General features: G+C 47.1%; 2 protein-coding genes across 6 annotated transcripts in view; one reads left to right on the top strand and one right to left on the bottom strand.

Annotated features, from left to right (window-relative positions):
* Positions 1–22,162, top strand: part of ST13 (ST13 Hsp70 interacting protein) — a 23,189-nt gene extending 1,027 nt beyond the window's left edge. Inside the window, exons 2-12 of one of the 3 annotated variants that reach the window (XM_069102874.1) lie at positions 6,118–6,170; positions 9,263–9,338; positions 9,447–9,517; positions 11,776–11,842; positions 12,587–12,671; positions 12,884–12,994; positions 15,758–15,860; positions 16,456–16,572; positions 17,515–17,563; positions 19,438–19,565; positions 20,705–22,162. In XM_069102874.1, coding sequence (XP_068958975.1) covers positions 6,118–6,170; positions 9,263–9,338; positions 9,447–9,517; positions 11,776–11,842; positions 12,587–12,671; positions 12,884–12,994; positions 15,758–15,860; positions 16,456–16,572; positions 17,515–17,563; positions 19,438–19,565; positions 20,705–20,833 — 989 coding nt within the window. In that variant the 3' untranslated portion in view covers positions 20,834–22,162. Of the gene's footprint in view, positions 1–3,793; positions 3,798–6,117; positions 6,171–9,262; positions 9,339–9,446; positions 9,518–11,775; positions 11,843–12,586; positions 12,672–12,883; positions 12,995–15,757; positions 15,861–16,455; positions 16,573–17,514; positions 17,564–19,437; positions 19,566–20,704 lie in introns of all 3 variants that reach the window. The other 2 variants (XM_069102875.1, XM_069102876.1) reach the window with 2 other exon arrangements.
* Positions 1–22,426, bottom strand: part of RBX1 (ring-box 1) — a 434,671-nt gene that overhangs the window by 47,583 nt on the left and 364,662 nt on the right. The window lies entirely within an intron of this gene.

Raw genomic sequence — 22,426 nt, 5'->3', positions numbered from 1 at the left:
CCTGTGAAATATTCTTGTTGCTTTTGGGTGTTTAATAAGACTTGCTATTCTACCTCCATTTGTTGCATCTCAAAGCAATACCTATGGATTACGGCTTAAATTCCAGTAGCCAATCAACAAGCACTCGTTCAGTGCTGACTAGGTGCCAGGCTGAAGATAAAACCCAGTCCCTCCTCTCAAGAAACTCGGATTCTAATGAGGAGATCCCATGAAAGTAACAAGGTACACACATACGAGACATAGAGTGAAGGGACGGGGAGGGACCAGGAAAATGAAATTTGAGGTGAGTCATATGGGAAGCTGAGAAGGCGTGCACGCCAGGTAGGGGGCACAGGCCAGGCAAAGGGGAGGAGTTGGGAGATCATTCAGCCATGAGGGCCTGAGCTCAGAGGAGGTTTTGGGTAGAGAAAAGAAGACTAGCAGCCAGCGTATGTAAGAGATGAGACTCAAGTAAGAAGGACCAGATTTGCCAGTGGATCAGGTGTGTGCAGTGTGTTTAAGGATGATCTCTGGGTGGGGAGCCCGGAAGCATGGCGGGGTGCCCTTGGCAGAAGTAAAGGGAGATTTGGGAAGAGAGGAGGGTTTGGGGAAAGATCCTGAGACCTGGATGTAGCGATCATTGAGAGCCTTGGGAGATGAAAAGACTTCCCTAGAGTCTCTCTCTCACTCACACACACACACACACACACACACACACACACACACACACACATGAAAAGACTTCCCTAGAGTCTCTCTCTCACACACACACACACACACACACACACACACACACAAAACCAGGTCCTTCTGGCTCCAAGGTCAGTGCTTGATCTCTCCCCCGACTTCTTCCCCTCCTTATTGTTGCTTCTAGGAAGAATTTATATGTATTGTGTATTGTATAAAAGTACCAGGGAGTTCGAGTAGACCCTGACCCGGTTTGATCTGCACTGGAGGAAGTCACTTTGGCAGCTGTGTCCTATGGGTAATTAATTTTCTCTGAGAGAGAATGACATAAAACCTAATAGTAGCTGGCAATACAAAATGCTGATGTTGGCCCAATCCCCCAGAATGAGCATTTTGGAGAGGCCCTAACTTGTGGAGATGACCACTTTTTCTAATGATGCTGTATTTTACACAATCTGCTGTACCTGGATGCTGGTTTTTTAATCAATCACAAGCATCAAATGTCAGTCACAAGCACTTATTAAGCCATCACAGTGTGCCAGGAACTGCACTGGAAACTGTTGCTGTTCAGCCTTCATTCTCTGAAGAGGAAGTGATGCCATGACATGCAGGTGAATTAGATTGAAGCGAGGCCCAATGTCCAGACTGGAGATGACCTGGATGCCCTCTGATTGCTTGGCCTTCTAAAGCTAAGGTCTGAACAGGTCTCAGTCTGAGGCAACGCCCGTTCAGTGATTAATGCTGATTTCTCCTGACGGGGGAGCCTTAATCACTGCAAATACAAATACTAACAGAAAGGAGGCAGACCCTGACCTCAAAGAGCTTCCATTCCAATAGGGGAAGAAAGCGGGCTGGGGTCCCCATGGAGGGCCCCTCAGCTCAGAGTAGAAGGTGGGAAGCCCAGGGTGAGGAGGAGCTTGAAGAGGAGGGGAGGGAGCCCTGAGGTGGGCAGCCTTCTGTCCAGTCTGGCGTGTCTCGTTTGGCTTCCCCACCTGGTCCCTTCAGCTCAGCTCTTGATGTAGCCCAGCACTCCTCTTACTCTTTCCCTGTTTAATTTTTGTCACTACCTACTATACAAGCCCCTTTCTGCTTAACCCGCCCTCCATCCCCTTCAGCAGATAACCTTGAAATGAGAAAATTGAAGCAACAATATTACTGATAGCATTTAAAGTTCATTGAATACTTTATTAGACATCTCATTTCGTCCTTAGAACAATCTTGTGAGGTAGATGTTTACAGGTGTTATTAGCACTCTTTTTCAGATGAGGAAACTGAGGCCCAGAGCAGTTGAGACTGGCCTGTGGTCTCACATCTAGTGTCAGAGCCTTTCACCTCCCTCTTTTCCCCTACTCTATACCTCAAAACCATTCTTGTTTTTCCACAAGATGCATGAAAGTACATATCTTTTTTCAATTAACAAGCATTTTCTCTCCTTCCCACCTACTATCTCCCTCCCCTAAATAGGGAAAACAAAACCCTTTTTAGCGTATGCTTAATTGAGCAAAACAAATTCTTCGGCTGGCCGCACCCAGAACCACACGTGGGTCACGGTCTGCCTATCTGGGGCGTTTCCTCCCATCAGGAGAGGGGGGCTCCCAGTCTTCCCGTCAGCCTCTGAGATAGTGCTGGGCCTTCATTTCACTGGTTCCGCTCTCTTCTCTCTGTGTCGGTTCCTATAGGCATTCCCAGGTTTCTCTGCAGGCACCCCTTTCCCTCCTTCCCCAGAACACGGGAGCATTCCATTCATTCATCCACCGTGATTTGTTCAGCCCTCCCTGTGGATGGCATCTCCACCAGAGGTGCTCTCCCCACCTTTTTGTGCCCATGGGTCCTCTTCCTCTTGCTTTGCTGCTCTTTTGACTACAGGGCAGGCTGGGCCAGGTCATAGATCCTGCAGGGCGTCGGGGGGCCGCTTTCCTCTTGGCCCCTCCAGTGTTTGTCATCTTTGTTCTTCCTCTCAGTCCTGAGTGCCGATTTCAGCTCTGAGAAGCCGCTGGCCCTTCCCCTTGTGCCTTCCTGGCTCCTGGGAATCTGCACCATCCAGCATACTCTTTTCTAGGAACATTTTCCCTGTTGCTCATACACAGAACATGCTCAGGTTTCTGTCACCCTTAAGAGATCTTACCTTGACTTCCAGACACCTCGAGGTCTCTTTCCTTTCACCTCCAACCTTCTCCAAAACATCATGTCCATTTTGTTCATCACCCTCACCCCCCTCACTGCCCACCCCTGCTGCTTGATTGGGATAAAATCCCCCCCCCTTCTACTGGACAGCAGCATTTCCTGACCTCGATTCAGCCCAGTGCCTTATCTGCTGATTACCTCCAGTATTGGGACACAGCTTTTGCATGTCACCTTCCACCTTCATCTGGGAACTCCTCGAGGGCAGAGCCCATCCTTTACCCTGGGCCTCAATAAATGTTCATTGTCTGACTGACTGTGGTTGTTGAAGCCTATACCCCTTCCCCAGACTGGAAAAGCAGCTCTAATGGAAGCTGTTGTTGGATAGGACCTGTCAGAGTCCTGGATCTGTCTGTCCGTGTTGCTGGTGGTAGTGCTTGTCTGCCTTGTCAGGATGTCTTTGTCCTTACTCACCGCTGAGTGTTGGGGATGCAGTGACATAGACCAGTAACAGACGCTGCCCTCAGGGAGCTCCCCCTCTGACTCAGATGAGCATGCCCCATGAGCCTAAAGCTGCTGGGGCAGAGCCCATGGTCAGGTGGCCTTGTCTTAACTGTCATTGCCAGTGATGATGTCATTCTGATGTTGGACCATTGGCCTGGGCCAAGGGCTTTTATGATAATTCTCCTTTTTGGCTCTTCTGGAACTGTAGCTGCAGTTTTCCAGGCTACAGTCCCCCCTGGAACAGCTTTGCAGGATCGTGGCAGACGGCACTGGGCTGGTAGCAGGGCTATTCCCAAAAGCTCAGGGTCTGATGGGGGACAGGAGGGCCTGGCCCCGGCCCCTGCTGCCTCCTGTCTCCCATCTCCCCTAGGGTACCCCGCTGCTTCATCTAGGCTGACTGAACTGGGGTCGACGTGGGTGTCTGGACCTTTCTCCACAGGGGAGTGCTACCATTTGTAGAACTGTCACGTACCTCAGATTATTGCTGGTGGTGGTGAGGAAGGTGGGTTGGGGAGGAGACTGGAAGTAGGAGATGGTTCAGGAAGTGGTGGGGCTGCGGTCCAGGCCTCTGGGCTCTCACCCTCATCAGAGCCTTGTGTGTCTCCCTCTCATCTGCGGTGTTGGCTTTGAACGCAGTTTGCCGAGCCAGGACCAGAAGGAGATGGTACCAGTGAAACAATCCTTGAGGTGGAACCCCTGGAGGCGTCTGGCTGACATCCCTCCACTCTCTATTGTCAATTTCACAAGCATTTATGTTGTGCCAGCTGTGTGTTATAATGGTAACCCAATGACCCTCCTGAAGGATCCAGGCACTCAGGAGTGATCAGGCCACTGTCCATTGCTGCGGGCAGATCTCAGATGAATTCTCTGATCATAAATGAATGACATTGACATCCTGCCCACTTGTCCTGGTCCCCGTCTCCCACCCTTGACCAGCCATCAAGTTGTCCCTGGGGATGATTCCTGGATACTACAATTAAACAGATATTTTTGAGTTTTTGTTAGTATTTTTTCATTTTTAACGTTACCTTCATTTTCATGCATCCCTCTCTCCCCTTTCCAGAGATCCATTTTTTGTAACAAAGAGTGGGGGGAGGGGGTCAGCAAAGCTAAACCCCTAATAGTGACTTCTGACCATCCCTGCCATACTCCTGGGCCCAGGATGAGACCTTGGCAGAGAAGGAAGAGGCCCAGTGTCAGTGAACTGGATTCACTGAGTGCCTACTGTGACCCAAGTAAGGCCCTGGGTTTGGTGCTGGGCATTAAGAGATGAAATGCAAATGATTTCTGTGTAATTTCTTTACATTAGCAAATAAATCCCTTTTCCCTCCAATTCCAAGGCTGGGAATGGAAACCAGCCTTTTCCTTCAGGGGCTTAGTTTAAATCACAGAGATAAGAAACCAATAAATACTCATCCTAATTAGGTGCCCTTGCCCAGGAAACGTCCAGAAAATTCTCAGAGAGTGAAATCTTCCAGAAGGGCTCCATCCCTTCTGCTGGTGGCTGGGTTGATTCCAAACCAGGAAGGGAAGTGACTTCATAGCACTCAGAGGGCTGACTGTTGGCATGAATTTTAAGCACACAAGATGCCCTTTGTGCCGTCATCAGAAGGATGTTGGATGCTAGTCATGGAAAACCTGACCTTTTAGGTAATGTTTAAGGTGTACAAAGCATTTTATTTTCTTTGAACCTCAAAAAATCCATATAAAGTATAGATCATGGGATAAATATTTCCCAGTTTAGGGGCGGCTAGGTGGCGCAGTGAATAGAGCACCAGCCCTGGTGTTAGAGGACCCAGACACTGAACCACTTATTAGGTTTGTGACTTTGGGTGAGTCACTTAACCCCAATTTCCCTCCATATATGTGTGTGTTTATGGATCAAGTAGAAGACTCAGCAGCCTAGGGCTACATGGCAAGGACCTGGATTCAAATTTGGCATTTACTACTTAGCAGTGCTGTGTGTTCTTGGAAAGGCCTGGAGAGCCTCCCAGGACTCAGTTGGCTCATTAAATTAAAAAGATTGGCCAAGGTAAAAGGTGGCTGGGCTCCCCTCCCCTTCCAGAGCAGCCATCCCATAACTCTGCCCAGAGCCTGTGGGCTCCAAGTGCATCCGTCCTATGACGTATGACCCCCTTCTTGTTGGAGTAGTGGGAAGAGCCAGGAATGTGGTTATGCAGAAGGAAAAGGGAATGGAATGGTCAGTCGTCCTGAATCCTGCAGAGGTCAAGGGATGGGGAGGGGGAGACGGGCAGCTTTCTAGAAGTGACCGGCGGGCAGCCAGGTGGTGCCATAGTGCACAGAGCCTGGCTGGAGGCCGGAAGCTTCCTCTGCCCTGACACTTAGGAGCTGGGCCACACAGCTGCCCTGCTGTTATTAGTCACTTATTAGTCCGTTTTAGCTGCAAAGTGTCGGCGGCATCTCTCTTGCACAGAAGGAAGGTGGTGGTGGTGTCTTGCTTCCCTTGGCTCACAAATGCTGCCTTTCGGTAGGTTTCACTGTGTGTTTCTGCCAGGGTAACCTGCCGATGGCGTTAACAAAATGCCAGGTACAGCGAGTGCTGCCATATGCCCAGTAGAATAGAAAGCGGTGCTTGTGCCCCAGACGTGGAATCTTGCGTGGCTGCCTTTTCAAGGATCCGAGTGTTCCCCGGTGACTTTCTGAGCCGCTCCAGCTGGCTGTGATACCTCCCAGGCTTCCGGTTCTTTCCTGGGTTGGAGCTGTTTGTTGTCAGCTATGATGACGTAGTACAACTATTTGTGTTAAGATATTTCATGAGTGCTTTTGTTAGAATTTGAGTTTTTTTCTTTTCTTTCTCCAGCTTAGGTGGTAAAATCCCACCTGTTCCACATAAAGCGAAATCGGAAGAAAAAATCAAGGTAAGTTGAGATTAGTTCTAATTTGATCTTTGTGAGTGCAGCTAACTTAGGCTTTCTTTTCTGTTGATTTATTTTCCTTTTTAAAAAAAGTTTTTTATTCAGCCACCTTTCTCTTTCACCCCCCCCCCCCAAAAAAAAAAAGAATTTGAGAACACAAGACAAACAGAAATTGCACACATGTATTGTCAGTCAAAACAAGCTTCTGTGTTGGCCATGGCCTAAAACGTGTGTCTGATTTCACATTCTGAGCTCTGTCCTTGTTGGGTGGGCAGGTGATTTCCTTCTTATGCAGAGCAGAGTTCTGCACAAGCACAGCAGTTTGTTTTGCTTGGGACTTATCCCCCATCTCCTTCCATTCTACCCTTTCTAATTCCCTCCTGTTTTCCTGCTGAGTGAAATGTATTTCTGTACCCAGCTCTTTATGTGTGTGTTGATGCGATGTGTGGTGTGGATGTAGATTCCTTCTTTGGACCAGTTTGACTGAGAGCGAGGTTCACGTGTCAGGCCTCACCACCCCTGCTCCACTCCTCTGTTATAGCTGCCACTTATATACCCTTCGGCGTGAGAGAAGTTTATCCTGACCTCCTTTTCCTCCAGAGTGTATTCCTCTTCCTCTCCCTTTCCATTCTTTGCTTTAAAAAGATCATCAAGATGTAACAGAGCCACTCTTAGACCTTGAGTGACTCACTGGGCTCCCTCTGTGGTCTCTGGTGGTGATGGGGTTCACAGGGACCTGGGCATCCTCTCCCCATGCTAAGTTCATCTGTGTTTCTCTTCACTCCTATATTTAAATCTCAGCTTCTCTGCAACTCTGGTCTTTCGATCACGGATGCTCAGAAGTCCTCTGTTTTTTCCCAGAGGTCCAGCTTTTCCCCTGTAACATCATGCTCAGTCTTGCTGGGTCAGTCATTCTCAGCTGCATGCCTGTTTCCTTTGCCTTTTGGAACGTCGTGTTCCGGGTTCTCGGTGATGGCGGCTACGAGAGCTTGTGTACTCTCACTGTGGTCCTCTGGACTTGGGATTTTTTTTTTTGGCTGTTTGTGTTGATTTATCTTTGCCGTGGAAGCCCTAGATTTTGGCAATGATGCTCCTGGAAGTTTTCATTTTGAGATTTCTTGAAGGATGTGATTTGTAGATTCTTTTTTTTTTTTTTAAGCTTTCTCCTTTGGTTCTCAGAGGTCTGGGCAGTTTTCTTTTTGGAAACATTTATTTTTAAAAATTTTGAGTTCAAAATTCTTTCCCTCCAGCTCCTTCCCCACCCCATTGATAAGGCAAGCAATATATCAGAACAATTCCATATTAGCCATGTTGCAAAAAAAAAAAAACAGCCAAACAAAAAGTGAGTTTGACTTTGCACTCAAAAGTTCCTCAGTTCTCCCTCTCTATCCAAAGATGGGTAGCATTTTTTCATCATGGCTCTTTTGGAACTTGGATCATTGTCTTGAGGACAGTAACTAAGTTTCTCCTAGTTGATCATCACTATGGTATTGCTGTTACTGTGTGCTTCGGTCTGGTTTATGCTCATTGAACTTTGCATCGGTTCATATAAGTCTTTAATTTAATTTCTTGAATTAGAATGTCTAGATTTTTTGGTCATGGTGTTCAGATAATCCAGTGATTCGTAAACTGTCCTCCTCAATCTGTTTTCTAGGTTGGTTGTTTTTACTGTGAGATACTTTACATTTTTCTTTTTTTAAAAAAATTCCTCCTCCTTCTCTTCTAGGACTTTCTGTTTGAGTTTGTGCCCAGGCTGTGTTTTTCTCTGAAGCCTTGCATGTAGATGTTGTAGAGCCATTCTCTCCCTCTGGGTTTGTGTCTTGAGTTTCCCTGCACTGTTTGAAAAGCTCCTTAGGATAGGAGTCTTTTATTTGTTGTCGGCCCTTCCAGCCTCCTTGACTAGACACTGGATGGGCTCTGCACACTTCCGGAGGGAAGGTCTGCCCTAGTCCTGTTGCTGCTACTTGGGGTATTGAATATCTTGTTATTTTAGGGTCTCGGGTACAGCTCGGGCTGGGGACCTTTAAGCTATCAATGATTCCAGAATGATCTGACCAGGGCAGAGTCTGATTGCTCTGCAGACTAGATGCTGCTGGACTTGGCTCCTGTTAGATGGCATGGGATCTCTGGGGGTTCAGAGCGGCAGAATTGTGGGCTCCCCTCTGGTCTGGAATTCTCACTCTGGTTATTCCCCTGCAACCTGGGCTAGAGGCTGGAAGTGAGACCCTGCTCTGAGCTTGGAGTTTAAGCCACATTGATGCTGCTGCTGCTGCTGGTGGCAGCCTCTGAACGTCCTCCTTTCTCAGTAAACAGCTCAGGGCCTGCCTACCCAGCGGTGCCACTGCCCTTCTTACTTTGCCTTGGGACTGGGTAGTGGGCAGCAGAGATGCCAGTTGGGGCCTGGCATGGGCCTGAGGGTGCCCGAGTCTGGGTCTGGGACCTTCTTTTGTGGTGATACATAAGCTCTTCCTGTGTACCAGGCACTCCTGCCTGGCATTGTTGCCATCTGTCTCCCTTTGTCAGCCTGGGCCAGGCAAAGGACTCACAAGGAGTTTTTTGGATTTCATCATTAAGATTCATTCTGGTGCATTTTCTAGCTCCAGTCTGGAGGAACTGTGGACAGGAGCTCAGCTTCCTTCTACTCCACCCTTTCTTTGGGTTTCTTCTGGATCTGTTTATCTCTCTTCCCCTTAAATTCCTAAAGTAGCCAGCCCATTTTATCTATGGTCAGGTTTTTAAGATGAGAAAAATAGCTGTTTTGAAAAATTCTGACTTCTGGCATTTATGCACTAGCTGCTGTATGTCAGGCCTGTGCTGAGCACTTGACAAAGAGCTCCTTTGATGAGCCAGGACATGATGGCTTCATAGCATGTAGATGTTTTCTGAGCCTGATGTTAAGTCCTGGGCTTGTTAAACCTGAGTCTTTGGACCTGTAGCAGGAGGGTCTTCAGTACAGGGCACTCCTTAAACGAACAGCCAGCATTCTTCGTCAGATGGGAGTGTTCTCCCCGCCTCCCAGCCTCTGCCCTCAGTGCTGCTGGTGAGCTCTAACATCACTGAGTGGAGCCTGACTCTGTTGGCCCTTCTTTCCTCAGGAGGAAAAGACTGAAAGTGAGAAACCCAAAGAATCCCCCAAACTAGAAGAGCTGGACAGTGAGGAGAGTGACGTAGGTGAGGAAGGCGTGGTCGCGTGCGTACCTGGCTGCGGTGGGGGGGGGGATCTCCTGGCAGCCTCCAGATTACTGAGAGGCTGGTGGGTGTTTTCTCTGCCCCCTGCAGAGATCGATAATGAAGGAGTAATTGAAGCAGATACAGATTCCCCTCAGGAAATGGGAGATGAGACTGCTGAGGTGAGTTCTAGACCCTTCTTTTCTTCTACCTTGAGGCTTGGGCACTGCCCCCTCTTTTCTCTAGTTGTGAAAGCTAGAATGAGCATCAAGTATCTACTGTGTGCCAGGTGCTGTGCTGGGAGACCAGGATCCAAGGTGAGATAATGCCCATGCTGTCAGAGGAGAGAGCAAGGGTGCCTCAGTATCCTCAGAATAAGTACATGGTGGGAGGTAAGGGCCAGGGCCAGGAGAGGGTGGAACATCTGGCTTCTTTGAGGTGGAGGGAGTGGGAAATGCACTTTGTGACAGCCGGAATAGAGAGCACACTGCCCTGCCTGGGGGGGGGGGCCTGCTCTAAGGATTTTTAACACATGCGGAAATTTGTGATTTGATTCTGGAGATAATTGGGAGACCTTGGGCGGTTCCTCAGCTCCTTGAGGGAAGTCATTTGCCTTCTCTGTGTTGGGTGGAGTAGATTAGGAGGAGATGTGAAGAAGGGGAAACCAGTTAGGGGATCATTGCTGTCTCCAGGTGAGAGGTGATGCCATTGAGCTTGAGCTAAGATGGATGCTGTGGGAATAGAGAGAAGGGGGCAGATTCACCGGGTGTTGTGGAGGTAGAAACTTGGGCAAGATTTGGCAGCCCAGTTTGGGCTGTGTTAGGGTACAGGAGAATGAGGAATGGAGGCTTATGCCACGGTTATGATGGGGTGCTGTACCTCTATGAAACAAGGGTGTAGAAGCAAACCACACCCAGCTCTGTTTAGTACATGCCGGGATTGGGGTGTTTTGGGGGACATCTAGTTGGAATGTCCAGTAGTCCATGGGTCCTGGAAGTCAGAGGGTGGCCTGTCTGTCCATAAGGAGCTTGTGAATGATGAGCCAACCAAGGAAACTAGGAGAGAAGTTTTTACAGCCTAAGTTGGATTAAATATACCACAAATTTAAATCATTTTAAGATAGGTCAAGAAAGGTCCTAATAACAAAAGAACATGCCCTGAAATCTGTTAAAAGGAAAAAAGTCTATTGTAGAAGGTACTTTTTGTAGACTTTGTTCTTTTTAATGTCATAAGGAGAAAGACTTGAATACTAATGAGTGTGGTTTTTTTTTTTAGAATCCTGGGGGGGCGGCTAGGTGGCGTGAGTAGAGCACTGGCCCTGGAGTCAGGACAACCTGAGTTCAAATGTGACCTCAGACGCTTGACACTTACTAGCTGTGTGCCCTTGGGCACTTAACCCCAATTGTCCTGCCTTCCTCCAAAAAGAAAAAAAAATCCTGGTGGGGAAAATAAAGACCTGAATAGAAGGCTGATCTTGGGCAAGTGATACAGAAATGTATTCTCTGCTGCCATAAAACATCCACACTTGTAGAAGGTGCCTTTACTGTTGCCACCCGTTGGTGACATTAATGGGCAGAAATGACAAGAGGGGTGTACGCACTTCCTTTTGGCCAGTCAGTCAGCTTCCCTCCCTTTGGAGCAGCACGGCGGCGCTTATCTCAAAGCAGTCAGAATCAGACCCCCTCTAATCCAAGTGGAGGCATTTATTGAAGATTGACATCCCTCCAAATCGGGCTGGGGTCCAAGAGGAACCAGCAGGAAGACGACACAGGAGATTTATAGTGTAATGTTTCTGATTATGCAACAGATGAGAGTATTAAAAAGGCAGGAGGGGCTTCTTAAGGGATTAGCTAATAGGCAAGGGGTCCCCTCTCTGGTTCGATGATGTTCAGACATTGGTTGTGCTGCTTACTGATTGACTAGCTCCTGTGGTCCCGTCTGTCAAGATGGAGTTAGGCATTGTGGTGCTGTCTTGGGTGAAGTGATTGGTGTGATTGTGGTTGAGTACAAGGACTTACCTGTTCAAATATGTGAATCGGGTCTGGGGGTAGGGGCTGTGCTGTGGTTAAAGCCAGATTGTGTGGTCAGATCAGGACATGCCTGGTTTTCAGTGGGGCCCAGAAGGAAGTTAGAAGATTGGGGCCGGGGGCAGCTTTGTTCAGATTCCATCTGTATTGTTCTGTGAGTCTGGCTGATGTAGAAGTAGAAGTTGGGGCAGGGGGGCAGGGTAGAAAGAAGAGCTGAGGAAGGAGGGATCGTGAAGGGAAGGGCAGGGCCCAGAGAGAGTGGGTTTGGGGGGGGGGGGGGGTGCGACAACAGGTGCATGCATCGGGAGCAGGAGGGAGGGGCATTCCATGCTTGCAGGCTTCCCTCTGTGCCCCTCTTTGCCCTTCCCTTCTCCAGACCAGATATAATTGATATTCCCTCAATCTTTCTCTAGATAACAGATGAGATGATGGATCAGGCTAATGAAAAGAAAGTGGCAGCCATTGATGCCCTCAATAGTGGTGAGTAGTGGGGGCTTCTCTGATCCCTCCAGGAGTGACCGTGAAAGTCAGGAGGTGCCTGCCGTAGACATGTGCAGGTGCACTGAAAGAAAAGTGTCTGGTCTTATTCCCTCCCAGTACCATTGGGAAAGATCTGGCAGTTAGGTGTGAATGAATCTCGAGAGCCAGCAGAGGGAGAAAATATTGTGTTTGGAATTCCGGTTTCTTAATCCAGAAGGTGGTGGTGCTGCTTCTTGGCTGAGGGCCTGCAAGCATCTTTGGTGTGGTGCTTTCCTGACCCCCCCAGACCTCAGCCTCTCTCTGGCAGGGATGCGCTTTGCCATCTTCACTCCTGCTGCTCTGCCCTTATCCAGAGGGGGGGGGTGGTAACAATCCTGATCTTTTCCTAGCTTCCCTTAATGGGATATCTGATGAGTCTCCAGCAGCCTTTTTGATTAGGGAGAAGGATACAACATTGAGAAAAGTATAAGTCTTGGCCCCATAGGGGTTTCAGATTTAGCAGTTCATTTCCTTCCCTGGGTGTTTGCAGTTCAGGAGACCGTGAAGCAGACACATTTGTCTCCTTTTCTAATAGCCCATTTTGCACACTTACCTAAGTAACCACTGGCCTTTTACTGGGCATGAGAAGAATATAGATAACTGTTCTAAATGTTATCTGGAAAATACTGGGTAAACAAATATTACAAAAATGATGAAGTGGTTCTACATTTTGGCTTTTGCTTTCCTCCTTGACTATTACATTAGGTGACCTTAAGACTGCCATTCAGTTACTCACAGAGGCCATCAAACTGAATCCCCGTTTGGCCATTTTGTATGCTAAGAGAGCCAGGTAAGGAGCCCCAGGGGTAAAGTAGCACGCCTCCCTGATGTGCCCCTTCCTAGTTTGTGAGGAGGAGGGAGGTTCCAAATGGGATTCTTCAGCAGTAGCTTTTCCTCTTCTCATAGGGACTTTTGTGTCAAGCTTTTGTGAAATTGTTTCTGCGAATGTCTGTAAGTTTCATCTGAAAAGAGTGCTTTATAATGCTACATCTCTCTCTTCAGTATCTTTGTAAAACTGCAAAAGCCCAATGCTGCTATTAGAGATTGTGACAGAGCGATTGAAATAAACCCGGACTCCGCCCAGCCCTACAAGTGGCGAGGGAAAGCCCACAGGTGAGAAGGGGAGTCTCTGGGCCTCTGGTGGCTCGGTGACACGGTTGGTCCCATTGCTTAGTGGGACAAAACCCCTGGGACGGCAGGGAGTGAGTGAGCAGCAAGAGGCTGAGCGCAGCCAGAGTCCACCCAGGGCCTTCCATCTCAAGTTCAGCCGTTTATCTTGTGCCCCTTCTAGGAGATCGAGTTAACTACTGATATCCATTTAGCCCAGTCCCCACACCTTCTACACCCAGAATGTGGCATATTGAGGGCTATTGCCTTGATGATGAAGAATTTGGCCCCTGGCACTGGGTCTGAGGTCAGTTTCCTTGGATTCCAGTGGTGAGGCCTAATCCCAGTAGTAGGGCTTCTAAGGCTCAGAGGTTATAGAACAGCTTTGTGACTCTTCTCTCCCCAATTTGATTCCTCTGGAATAATACTGAAGTCCATTTTTAGTGCAATAACTTTTGTTATTACATATTTTTCTCCATTCACACAAGTATATTTCCTTTGCATTGATTATTGTGTTGAGAAGTTAGATGGGATTTGGAAAGGCCATTCTCCTTGACTGTATAAGGAATATGAACCAAGAAAAGGAGGCAAGAAAGCAGAGGTGACTTAGTTTCCAAAGAAGAGCTTAATGCTGACCATCTGGTGCAGCCAAATCTGCACAGAGAGCAGGAGCCCCTGGGGGAGATCACAAGTCCAGGAAACTGAGGGGAAAATGGAAGGTCCTTCAAGCACAGAGTCAGTGAGGAAGGCAGAGCAGAGGGCAAAAGAGTGGGCTGTATTGACTGAAATCCTCTAGGCATTAAAGGGGCACCGGGGCACCTGGAAGTCAGGGAGACTGAGTTCAAATCCAGCCTCAGACATGTCCTAGCTGGGTGGCCCTGGGCAAGTCACCCGCTGCTGCCTGCCTACAAAACAGGTGTGATGGCAGCCGCTCCCTCTCAGGATCCAATGAGATGTTTGTCAAAGGCCTGGCACAGGGCAGGTGCTGTGGGCATTGTGGCTGTTGAAGTGAGCGAGTAGCTTAGAGAAGGCAGAAATCCCTTCACTCCGGTCCCATGGATTTGACGATCAGAGAATGAAGGAGCCATCAGGGTAATATGCTAAAATTCCAGCAGGCTGAGATGGGGGGAAGAGAAGGTTCAAGGCATAATGAGCTTAGACTTCTTGGGTTAGCTAGGAGAATGGCATCTCTTTAGAGATGAGAACTATGTAGTTTGTATCCCTCTGGGTATTGATCAGAAAGAAGGCACTTAATGCAACTCTTAGTGAATTGAAGACTGCTCTCAGAAAGATTGATCCCATTGTAATTTAGATCCTGTTTATCAACAGGATAGAGGTTGTATTTTTTTGCCTCTCAAGGTCAGTCTTAAATTCTGTTTTCTCTTCCTTTCCCTATCAGTAAAAATAGAAGAAGCCAGATGGGCAGATCTGTGGGTGAGCCTAGAGTGGGTGCAGAGCAAGGATGGAGAGTCGCCTGGAGCCAGAGTGACCAGCAGAGGAGTTTGGGTTTGGGGGGCAGTGAAGCTCTTTAGGCACATCTGTTGCCTTCCCTTGTGGAAGGAAACCAGAGAGGTAGTGTGGATAGTTGAGGGAAATGAGGAGGAGGGCCTGGATAGGGGTGCTTGTGTGAATGGAGAGAAAGGCAAGGACGGGGAGTATGCTATGAAGGGAGAATAATCAAGACTTGGCAGCCAGTGGGATATAGGTGATGTGGGCAGTCATCTCCGACTTTTCACGGCCTCTTTTGGGGTTGTCTTGGCAGAGATTCTGGAGTGTTCGCCATTTCCTTCTCCAGTTCATTTTACAGATAAAGAAACTGAGGCCAGCAGGGTGAAGTGATTTGCCCAGGGTCACACAGCTAGGAAGTATCTGAGACCAGATTTGAACTCAGGAAGAGGATTCTTGCTGATACCAGGCCTGGTCTGCACCACCTTTCTGCTAGCTAGTCTGTAGCTCTTCATTTACAAAAACTCCAGTCAGTGTCTGTGTGTCAGGGCATGTGGTTTCACAGTCAGGCCTTTTTTTTATTGAGCTTTGCCTGAGATGAGTTCTGAATCTTCTTGGGTGCCCTGTGTGTCTTAGCCCAGCCCACTCTGTCCACCTGTTTCTTCTCAGGTGGAATGTTTCAGGTCTCAGTGCTTACCCATAACCCCTCATCCAGTGGCAGAATAGGAGCTCTTTAATGTTAATTAAGGGTCTGATAATAATAAGTTCATGATAAAGGCCTGACCCTGAGACCAATTACATTTTTACAAAAACGAGAAAAATAACAATTTTCTTTGTCAGTTTCCTGAAGATTACTGTGGGGGAAGGATTAGGTGTATTCCCCAGTTATCCCATGTTTTGTCCTAACCCTGATCCCCGCTCTTCTGCAAGACTTGGGGCTGGGTGGAGCTTTTCCAATTATTAGGAAAGGGTTTTTTTTTATATTTTTTCATGAAAAACTGAAATAGCAGGTAGTATTTTTTCTTGTTTTTCCTTCAAATAGTAGCCACTCACACTTCTGAGGCCAGAAATAATGCCAGTTATTTTTCAGTTAGGTCAGAACTTGTAGTCCAGCAGTGTAGCTAGTGTGAGGGCTAAAGCACAGAAGGACAAATGAGCTATGCTTTGGATTCTTACCCAGCTCATTCAGACCTTAGAATCATCCTGTTTTGGTTTGCTTTGGACTGAAAAGCAGGTGCTGTGGTGTGCTGTTTGGGGGAAGGGGAAGAGAATGCAGAGAGAGGAGGCGGAGAATTTCTCAGCTGATTGTTAAATCCCTTGTAGACTCCTTGGCCACTGGGAGGAGTCAGCCCGGGATCTTGCCATGGCTTGCAAACTGGACTATGATGAAGATGCCAGTGCTATGCTGAAGGAAGTCCAGCCAAGGGTGAGTGCGGACGTGCAGCTGGCACAGTCTCACAGCCTCGTGTTTGCTGGTCTCCATGGGGGGGGCCATGCAGCAGGGTCCGAAAAAGCAGAAATGATCCAAGATGTGGGTGATGGTCCCAGCCCGGGGCAGTTGGTGCACCATGCTAAGGGTGCTGCGTACCTCAGAACGGTGAGGAAGGCTGGCATGTGGAGGCTTCTGCTCTGGGTAGCCGATGGGCAGAGGTGTCACTGTGACCACAAGAGGGCCCTCTACCCCTCTGACGTCCTGAGTTGGCTTTGAGCTCGTGACTCTGCTTCTCCCTGCTGTATAGCAGCATCCTCAGGAATTACTGCAGTGGGGCCTCTTCCCGTCAGCCCCTCTTCCTTATTGGCTATGTTGCTCTGAATAGGTTGCTAACAAACAAGATCATTATTTAATTGTCCATTTCAAAATTTTTTAGGGTATTTGGTCAGTCACAATTTTACATTTTCGCAGGGTGGTGGGAAAGGAGGACAGCAAGGGAATTAGATTTCTTGGGTAATGGCTGTACAAATTTTTTTCTCATTCATACTTTAGAGAAAATAGATATATATTTCTCTTATCATTCTACCAGGCCCAGAAGATTGCTGAACATCGGCGAAAATACGAAAGAAAACGTGAAGAACGAGAGATCAAAGAAAGGCTAGAAAGGGTGAAGAAGGCTCGGGAGGAACATGAACGAGCCCAAAGGGTAAAGTCTTTGAGCCAGAGCTTGAGATCAGGGCTTGTTGTGGATGTCCATACTGCATATATGTCCACAGGTTCCTAGATAGTGGTGAAATAAAGAGGGCCTGGCTGGGGAGTTGGTGACCTGTGTGGGTGGAGGTGAGATCCACTTGTGCTACCTCTTCGGGGAGTGGATGGTTCCCATCTTGGGGCAGCTTGTTTGTCCCTAGTACAGTGGTCTGCCCTGTCTGCCACGCTGAAATTCAGACTGGGTACTGTTGGGCCTTTGGTGTAGTCTAGGGTTTTTCTGCCCACTGTTCTATCAGACAGCTCTCTCTTCCAGGAAGTAGTTTCAGCAGAAATCTTCAGAACTGGCCCACTACCAAAATACAGTTTTCATCCAAGAAGGTATTTTTCAAGACCACAGATTCTTGTATGGAGATCCTGGTCACAGGGAGCATGGGACCGTGATGGGTCATCACTCTGGACACCAAACTTAAGAAACTTAGGCCTCTTAGAAGTATAATCAGCTTGGTTTCCCCGACTATTTGTTGCCTAGGCTTACGTTTAAAATTCAGTTGAACAATATGCAACAGTGCCATTTGTTTATTGATGGACTTTTATTTCAGGTATTTTTCTCATTCTGGTCTTTGTACTGGTGTTTTAATGCTACCCTGTTGGAAATTCTTCTGTCCTTGATATATCTGTCATTAATTTATTAGGAAACATTTTAAAATCTGAGTAAGCAATTATTTAGCACCTGCTGTGTGCCAAGAACTGTCCTAGGTGCCTGAGTATACAAAGACAAAAACGCGGCTCCAGCCTTTGGAGAGCTAATACTCTACTGGGAGCGGCTGCAGCACCTCAGGGCCAGCTTCCTTGAGCGCTCTCAGACACTCCATTGTTGAGTCAAGCGTCAAGATGATTCTTTGGGAATGATGGACTTTTCTTTTTTTCTTTTTCAAAGGAGGAGGAATCCCGGCGGGCCTCCGGAGCGCAGTTTGGCTCTTTTCCAGGTACCACCCTATAAAAATAAGAGATGTCCGTGTTTTGAATTACGGATGTGGATTTTGTTTTTTAGCCACTCCTGGAAGAACATTAATCTCCATTATTGTAATTTCTTTCCAGAAGATCTCATTCCTAACTGTCTGTGTCCTCTTCTGCTCTCATACTCTTTAATTCTGTAAAAATAAATAGAATTTTTGAATTCTTAAGGATCTTAGATTGCCTTCTCTGATCCTCTCATATGACAGATGAGGAAATTGGTGCCACAAAAGATATAATGATGAAATCAAAAGTCCCACAGCTCCTGGCAGTGAGGAGAGTCTTGTGACTCCTGGTCCTGAATTCTTATTACTGTGTCTGCCAGGGACCAATGAGTAGACAGTATGAAAATGTCAGTTTAAACAACTCTTCTATGAATTCCAAGAAACCTTGAGGTTGCTGCAGTGTAATTTCCTTGTGCATGTATTAGTGGAGAACAGTTTGCGGGATCTAGAGAAGAAATCATGTGTGGCACTGTATGTGCCAGCTAGATAATCTTATGTCTCAGGAGAACAGGATGGAGAAGGACAAAGCATGAGACCCAGTTTGAATGGACAGAAGTGATGCCCAGAAAACTTAAATGATAACCAAGATTCATTTTTCTGTTGAGAGACAGACTGGAAGTGAATCAGGTCTTTCTGCTGGGTCTTTAAGTGAATTTAGGGCTTGCTGAGGCTGGGCCAAGGATTCTAAGAGGCAGAGGCAAGGAGAACAGGCTCTCCAAGGTTGTGGTTGGGACAAGAAGCCAGACAGACTGGATTACGGGGAGAGGGATGAAGGCACTGGGTCCTCCCTCTGGGGGGCTGAGGCCTTTGGATGGAGCTTATGTACCTCCTGGCAAAGGCTCCAGAGCTGGAAAGTGAGGCCTAGAGAAGGGAAGCGACAGGCAGGCCCATGGTCATGTGGAGGAAATAAAGGGCAGAGTCAAGATTTGAACTTGGGTCTCTTTCCTCCAAATGCTATGAGGTTTCCCTAGTGCCAGGTTGTTTCCATAACTTAAAAGAGGAAGCATTTAAAGTTCCATGGATTGAGATCATGTGAAATTTCCCTGCTTTTCTGCAGTTTGGACTAGTAGTGATGGGAGTGGGCATTAATGCAATACCTAAAATGGGAATGAATAATCTTAATATTAGTGGAAGTTGTGCAATGTACGGTGAACCACCATCTAGTTGATGAGGAAAGATATTTGAGTAGGAGGAAGAGATGGGGATCCAAGACATGGCTTCCCTGATCATATCTTATCTATATTAATAGGAACTGTGAGGCTTCCAAAGATGTCTTTAGTTGTAACTTGCTGAATTGTAAAATGGAAGATTAGTGTTCTATTGTAGAAACTTGAGTAGAGAAAAACCTATTTGTCCAAAACCTGTTCTGATCAATAGAATTACTTGGAAAGTCAAAGACTCTTGGCATTGTTCTCATTGTCTAGTCCAGCAGGTTGATCCTGAGGGTACACTTGGCCCAAAACACTCCCTCCTGAGTGTGACCTGAGCCAGATTAAAATGTGATTGGGAAACACTTCACCAAATAAATAAAAACACAGTGTAGTACAGGCAACCTGGCATTTTAAAGGTGAGTTGGTGTACAGCACGGAGGGGCCCTTATCTATGGGTTAGTGGCCCCAGGCCTAGGCTACAGCCAGAAGCCTCCAGACAAAAGCCAGCGGTGAAGAGGGTATGAGACAGATTTATCGATTTATAGGATATTACATATTTACGTATTTAGTGGCAGTCTTGGGAGCTGGTTGGTCAGTGAGTGTTTCCTGAAGAGCAAGTCCTTGGGAATCATGTTTTTAGAAGTTTGGCTGCCATTCTGTGATGTTGTTTGTTTTATTCTCCTTTTATAGGTTTTCCTGGGGGTATGCCTGGGAACTTTGGAGGCATGCCTGGCATGGGAGGGGCCATGCCTGGGATGGCAGGAATGCCGGGGCTCAATGAGATTCTTAGTGACCCAGAAGTGCTGGCAGCCATGCAGGTAAGCCTTGTGGAAATACATCATATGCTGATTCTTTCCTCACTAGGTGTGGGCAGAAGCAATTTTATTTGCTCACATTGCCAATTAAACCTTTCTAGGAATCACGATTTTCCAGTTGAGTGAGTGATTGATCATTCAGGGAGCTCATGAAGGGCTCCCCTGCCCCGTACGTGGGGGAGAGATACAGAGCTTTATAGTGTGAGGCTTTATGAAACAGAACCAGCTGTTCTTTTCCTGCAGATTTCCCCCCCTATTTTCCATTGTGACTGTGACTCAGTATCTTTCCCACCAAAGACTAGCATGCCAGGGCAGCATGGCTACTGGGGGTCTGTGGACACACTGTGTTGCTAACACTGTTCTCCACAGCCTCCTTGTGGTCAGAGAGGTAACTTGGTGCACAGGGGTCAGGCCAGCAGAGGGCAGGCTCTGGTCCAGGTGTCTCATCTTGGGTCCAGCCTAGCTAAGACTGGGGACACTCCAGAAGGTTGACTGCCACGCTGCCTACTTATAAGGTGTCTCCTGAGGTGTGGAGGGACTGGATCAGGGCAGGGCGGAATGATGACCCTGGGAAAATCAGACCCTTTCTGGAAAAGGCTGTCAGCAGAGGAGGTTGGTTGTAAAGCTTTTAAGCTCACCATGGATTTGGAATGCTTTCTCTTTTTTCTTATGCGTTCTACAATTATTTAAGAAGCTTTACAAATGGTGGCTGATAGAACAAGAAGACAGCTGCAGTGTAAAAGGCTTGGCTCACATGGGGGAGTTTTTCTGTACTCGTCCTGTGTTCTCTCATTGCTTGGGTACCATGGCATGGTAGAGAGGAAGTAGATCTCGGTTCCAGCCATAGCCAGAGTCTATGAGATGGATTGACAGGAGGGGAGGGATCAACCCAACTGATGGACCTAAAGATGAACCGGGCTCATTTTCTGGAGAATCGTTTGTTCTTTGTCACCTTTTAAGAGAAGCAGAGAATTTTGAAAACAGTGAAAACCATGGGTCAGAAAGCTTAGTGGCCAGCTACCTTCTGTTCACAGACTAGCATCCAGATGAAGGGGCAGCAGCATTTAGGCTGACAGAGGAGTTCACTGGGGGCCTTTTTCCTCCAGCATAGTCTCTAATGCTGTTAACAACTTTGTTTGCAGGACCCAGAGGTGATGGTGGCGTTCCAGGATGTGGCACAGAACCCCGCAAACATGTCCAAATATCAGAGCAACCCGAAGGTTATGAATCTCATCAGCAAATTGTCAGCCAAATTTGGAGGTCAAGCATAAATGCCCTTTTAACAAATAAAGCCCTTACTGACGGAAAAACAACCCATATCACTTAATGGACCTCGCAATAATACAAACCAAATGTACCTCTGACCTTCTGGTGAAGAAAACTGGGGTGCTTGGAAGATAGTCCCCCCTCCTCTGCCCCCAGTACAGCAGGAGCATTTTACAGTGATTGGTTGGCCATTAGTCCACCAGATAATGTCCTACTCTGAATCACAAACTTAAGCATAAAAGCATTTTCCAAAACTTCTAAAATTACTTAAAGTTTGAGAAAGGAAAGATAGCGCCTAAAATTATTTTCTTTACTAATCGTTTTGGCTTTCCCTTGGACTTAATTAGGTTTCAGGGTGAGGAAGAAGACTTCTAGTAAAGATTTCTTATCGAGTCATGGTGGGAAATTGGGCTAATCAGGCGAATATTCCTTATGTACAATCTAAGTGGGCTCGTGCCCATTGGGGGTTTTTGATTTGTTTTTTTTTAATTCTGATGTGCTTTTTAAAAAATACTTCTTTTGATGGCAAAACCAAATGTGGGACCACCAATGTGTAGTACAATGGTGTAGTAAGTACTTGGGCAAAGACTGGACCTGCCTGCAGTGAGGGCTGGGGGATTGTCCCTAGGTGTTCTTTCCCATGGCATTGGGGGCAGGAATTAAGCGGTCAGCCCCTGCATTGGCATGAGGGCATACGTTTTGGGAATGCTTCTGTGAGACTGGCTCACCACATTGTAATGTTGACTCCCCTGTTGTCTGTCTGTCGCTGTAAACATTTGTGTTTCTGTTTAGGGAAAGGAAGGTGGAGGGTCCTTTTCTTTCTTCTTGGATGTGAATTGATGTCTTTTTCTCGACAACGAGACATCTGGCCCTCTCTGGGCTCTATGTTTTCAGTTGTTTTCCAGTCTATTTTCCCCCCCATTTTATTAGGCTAAAAATAGTCCTCATACATTCAATACGTTATGATGGCCACCATTGGAAGTATACTTAATTGTGCAAACATTTCCAAATGCTTGGCTTCATGTAAAATGCAACACTTACTGTTTCTATATGTAGGCTAATGCTCTTAACTTCTCATTTGGCCAAGAAATTTCATTTTTATTCATTGGGACCCTGAGGACCCCAAGCATTACTTATTTTTCTGTACTGAAACATGGAGGAAAGAAGTTCCTGGTTTCCTTTCTTTTACTTGGGAAATATCCCTTGAAAATTACATTTGCATTAATCTTTCCATTTTGGGGAAGGAGGGCGTGAGTATTGGATTAGTGGATATGTAAACATGTAGGTGAACTTGGCTATATGATCCAGCATTAAATATGTGATTCATAAATAGATTAGATTTGTGATTCTTTTTGCATCATAGGGTTATTTTGTGACGGATCTCATCACTGCTTTCTGGTACGGAGCTGTTCCTTTCTGTAGGTGCTGCCTCTGCTTTCCTTTCCTCAGTTTTAAATAACAGTAAGCTGGTGTGGTTCTGGCCCTGCCCATATGGGCAGGGCTCCTCATCTAAAGACCTTCTGTGTGTGTGAAGCTCATGTACTGCCGGTGTTTTCTTTTAAGGACAGGAGTAGCTGGGGCAGTAGAATGAACATGGA

This window comes from Petaurus breviceps, unplaced genomic scaffold, assembly GCF_028583685.1.
Source record: "Petaurus breviceps papuanus isolate PSGF00001 unplaced genomic scaffold, PetGlider_PUasm1.0 558, whole genome shotgun sequence".
Classification (NCBI taxonomy): Eukaryota; Metazoa; Chordata; class Mammalia; order Diprotodontia; family Petauridae; genus Petaurus; species Petaurus breviceps.
This window is presented reverse-complemented; position numbering and strand designations above follow the sequence as displayed.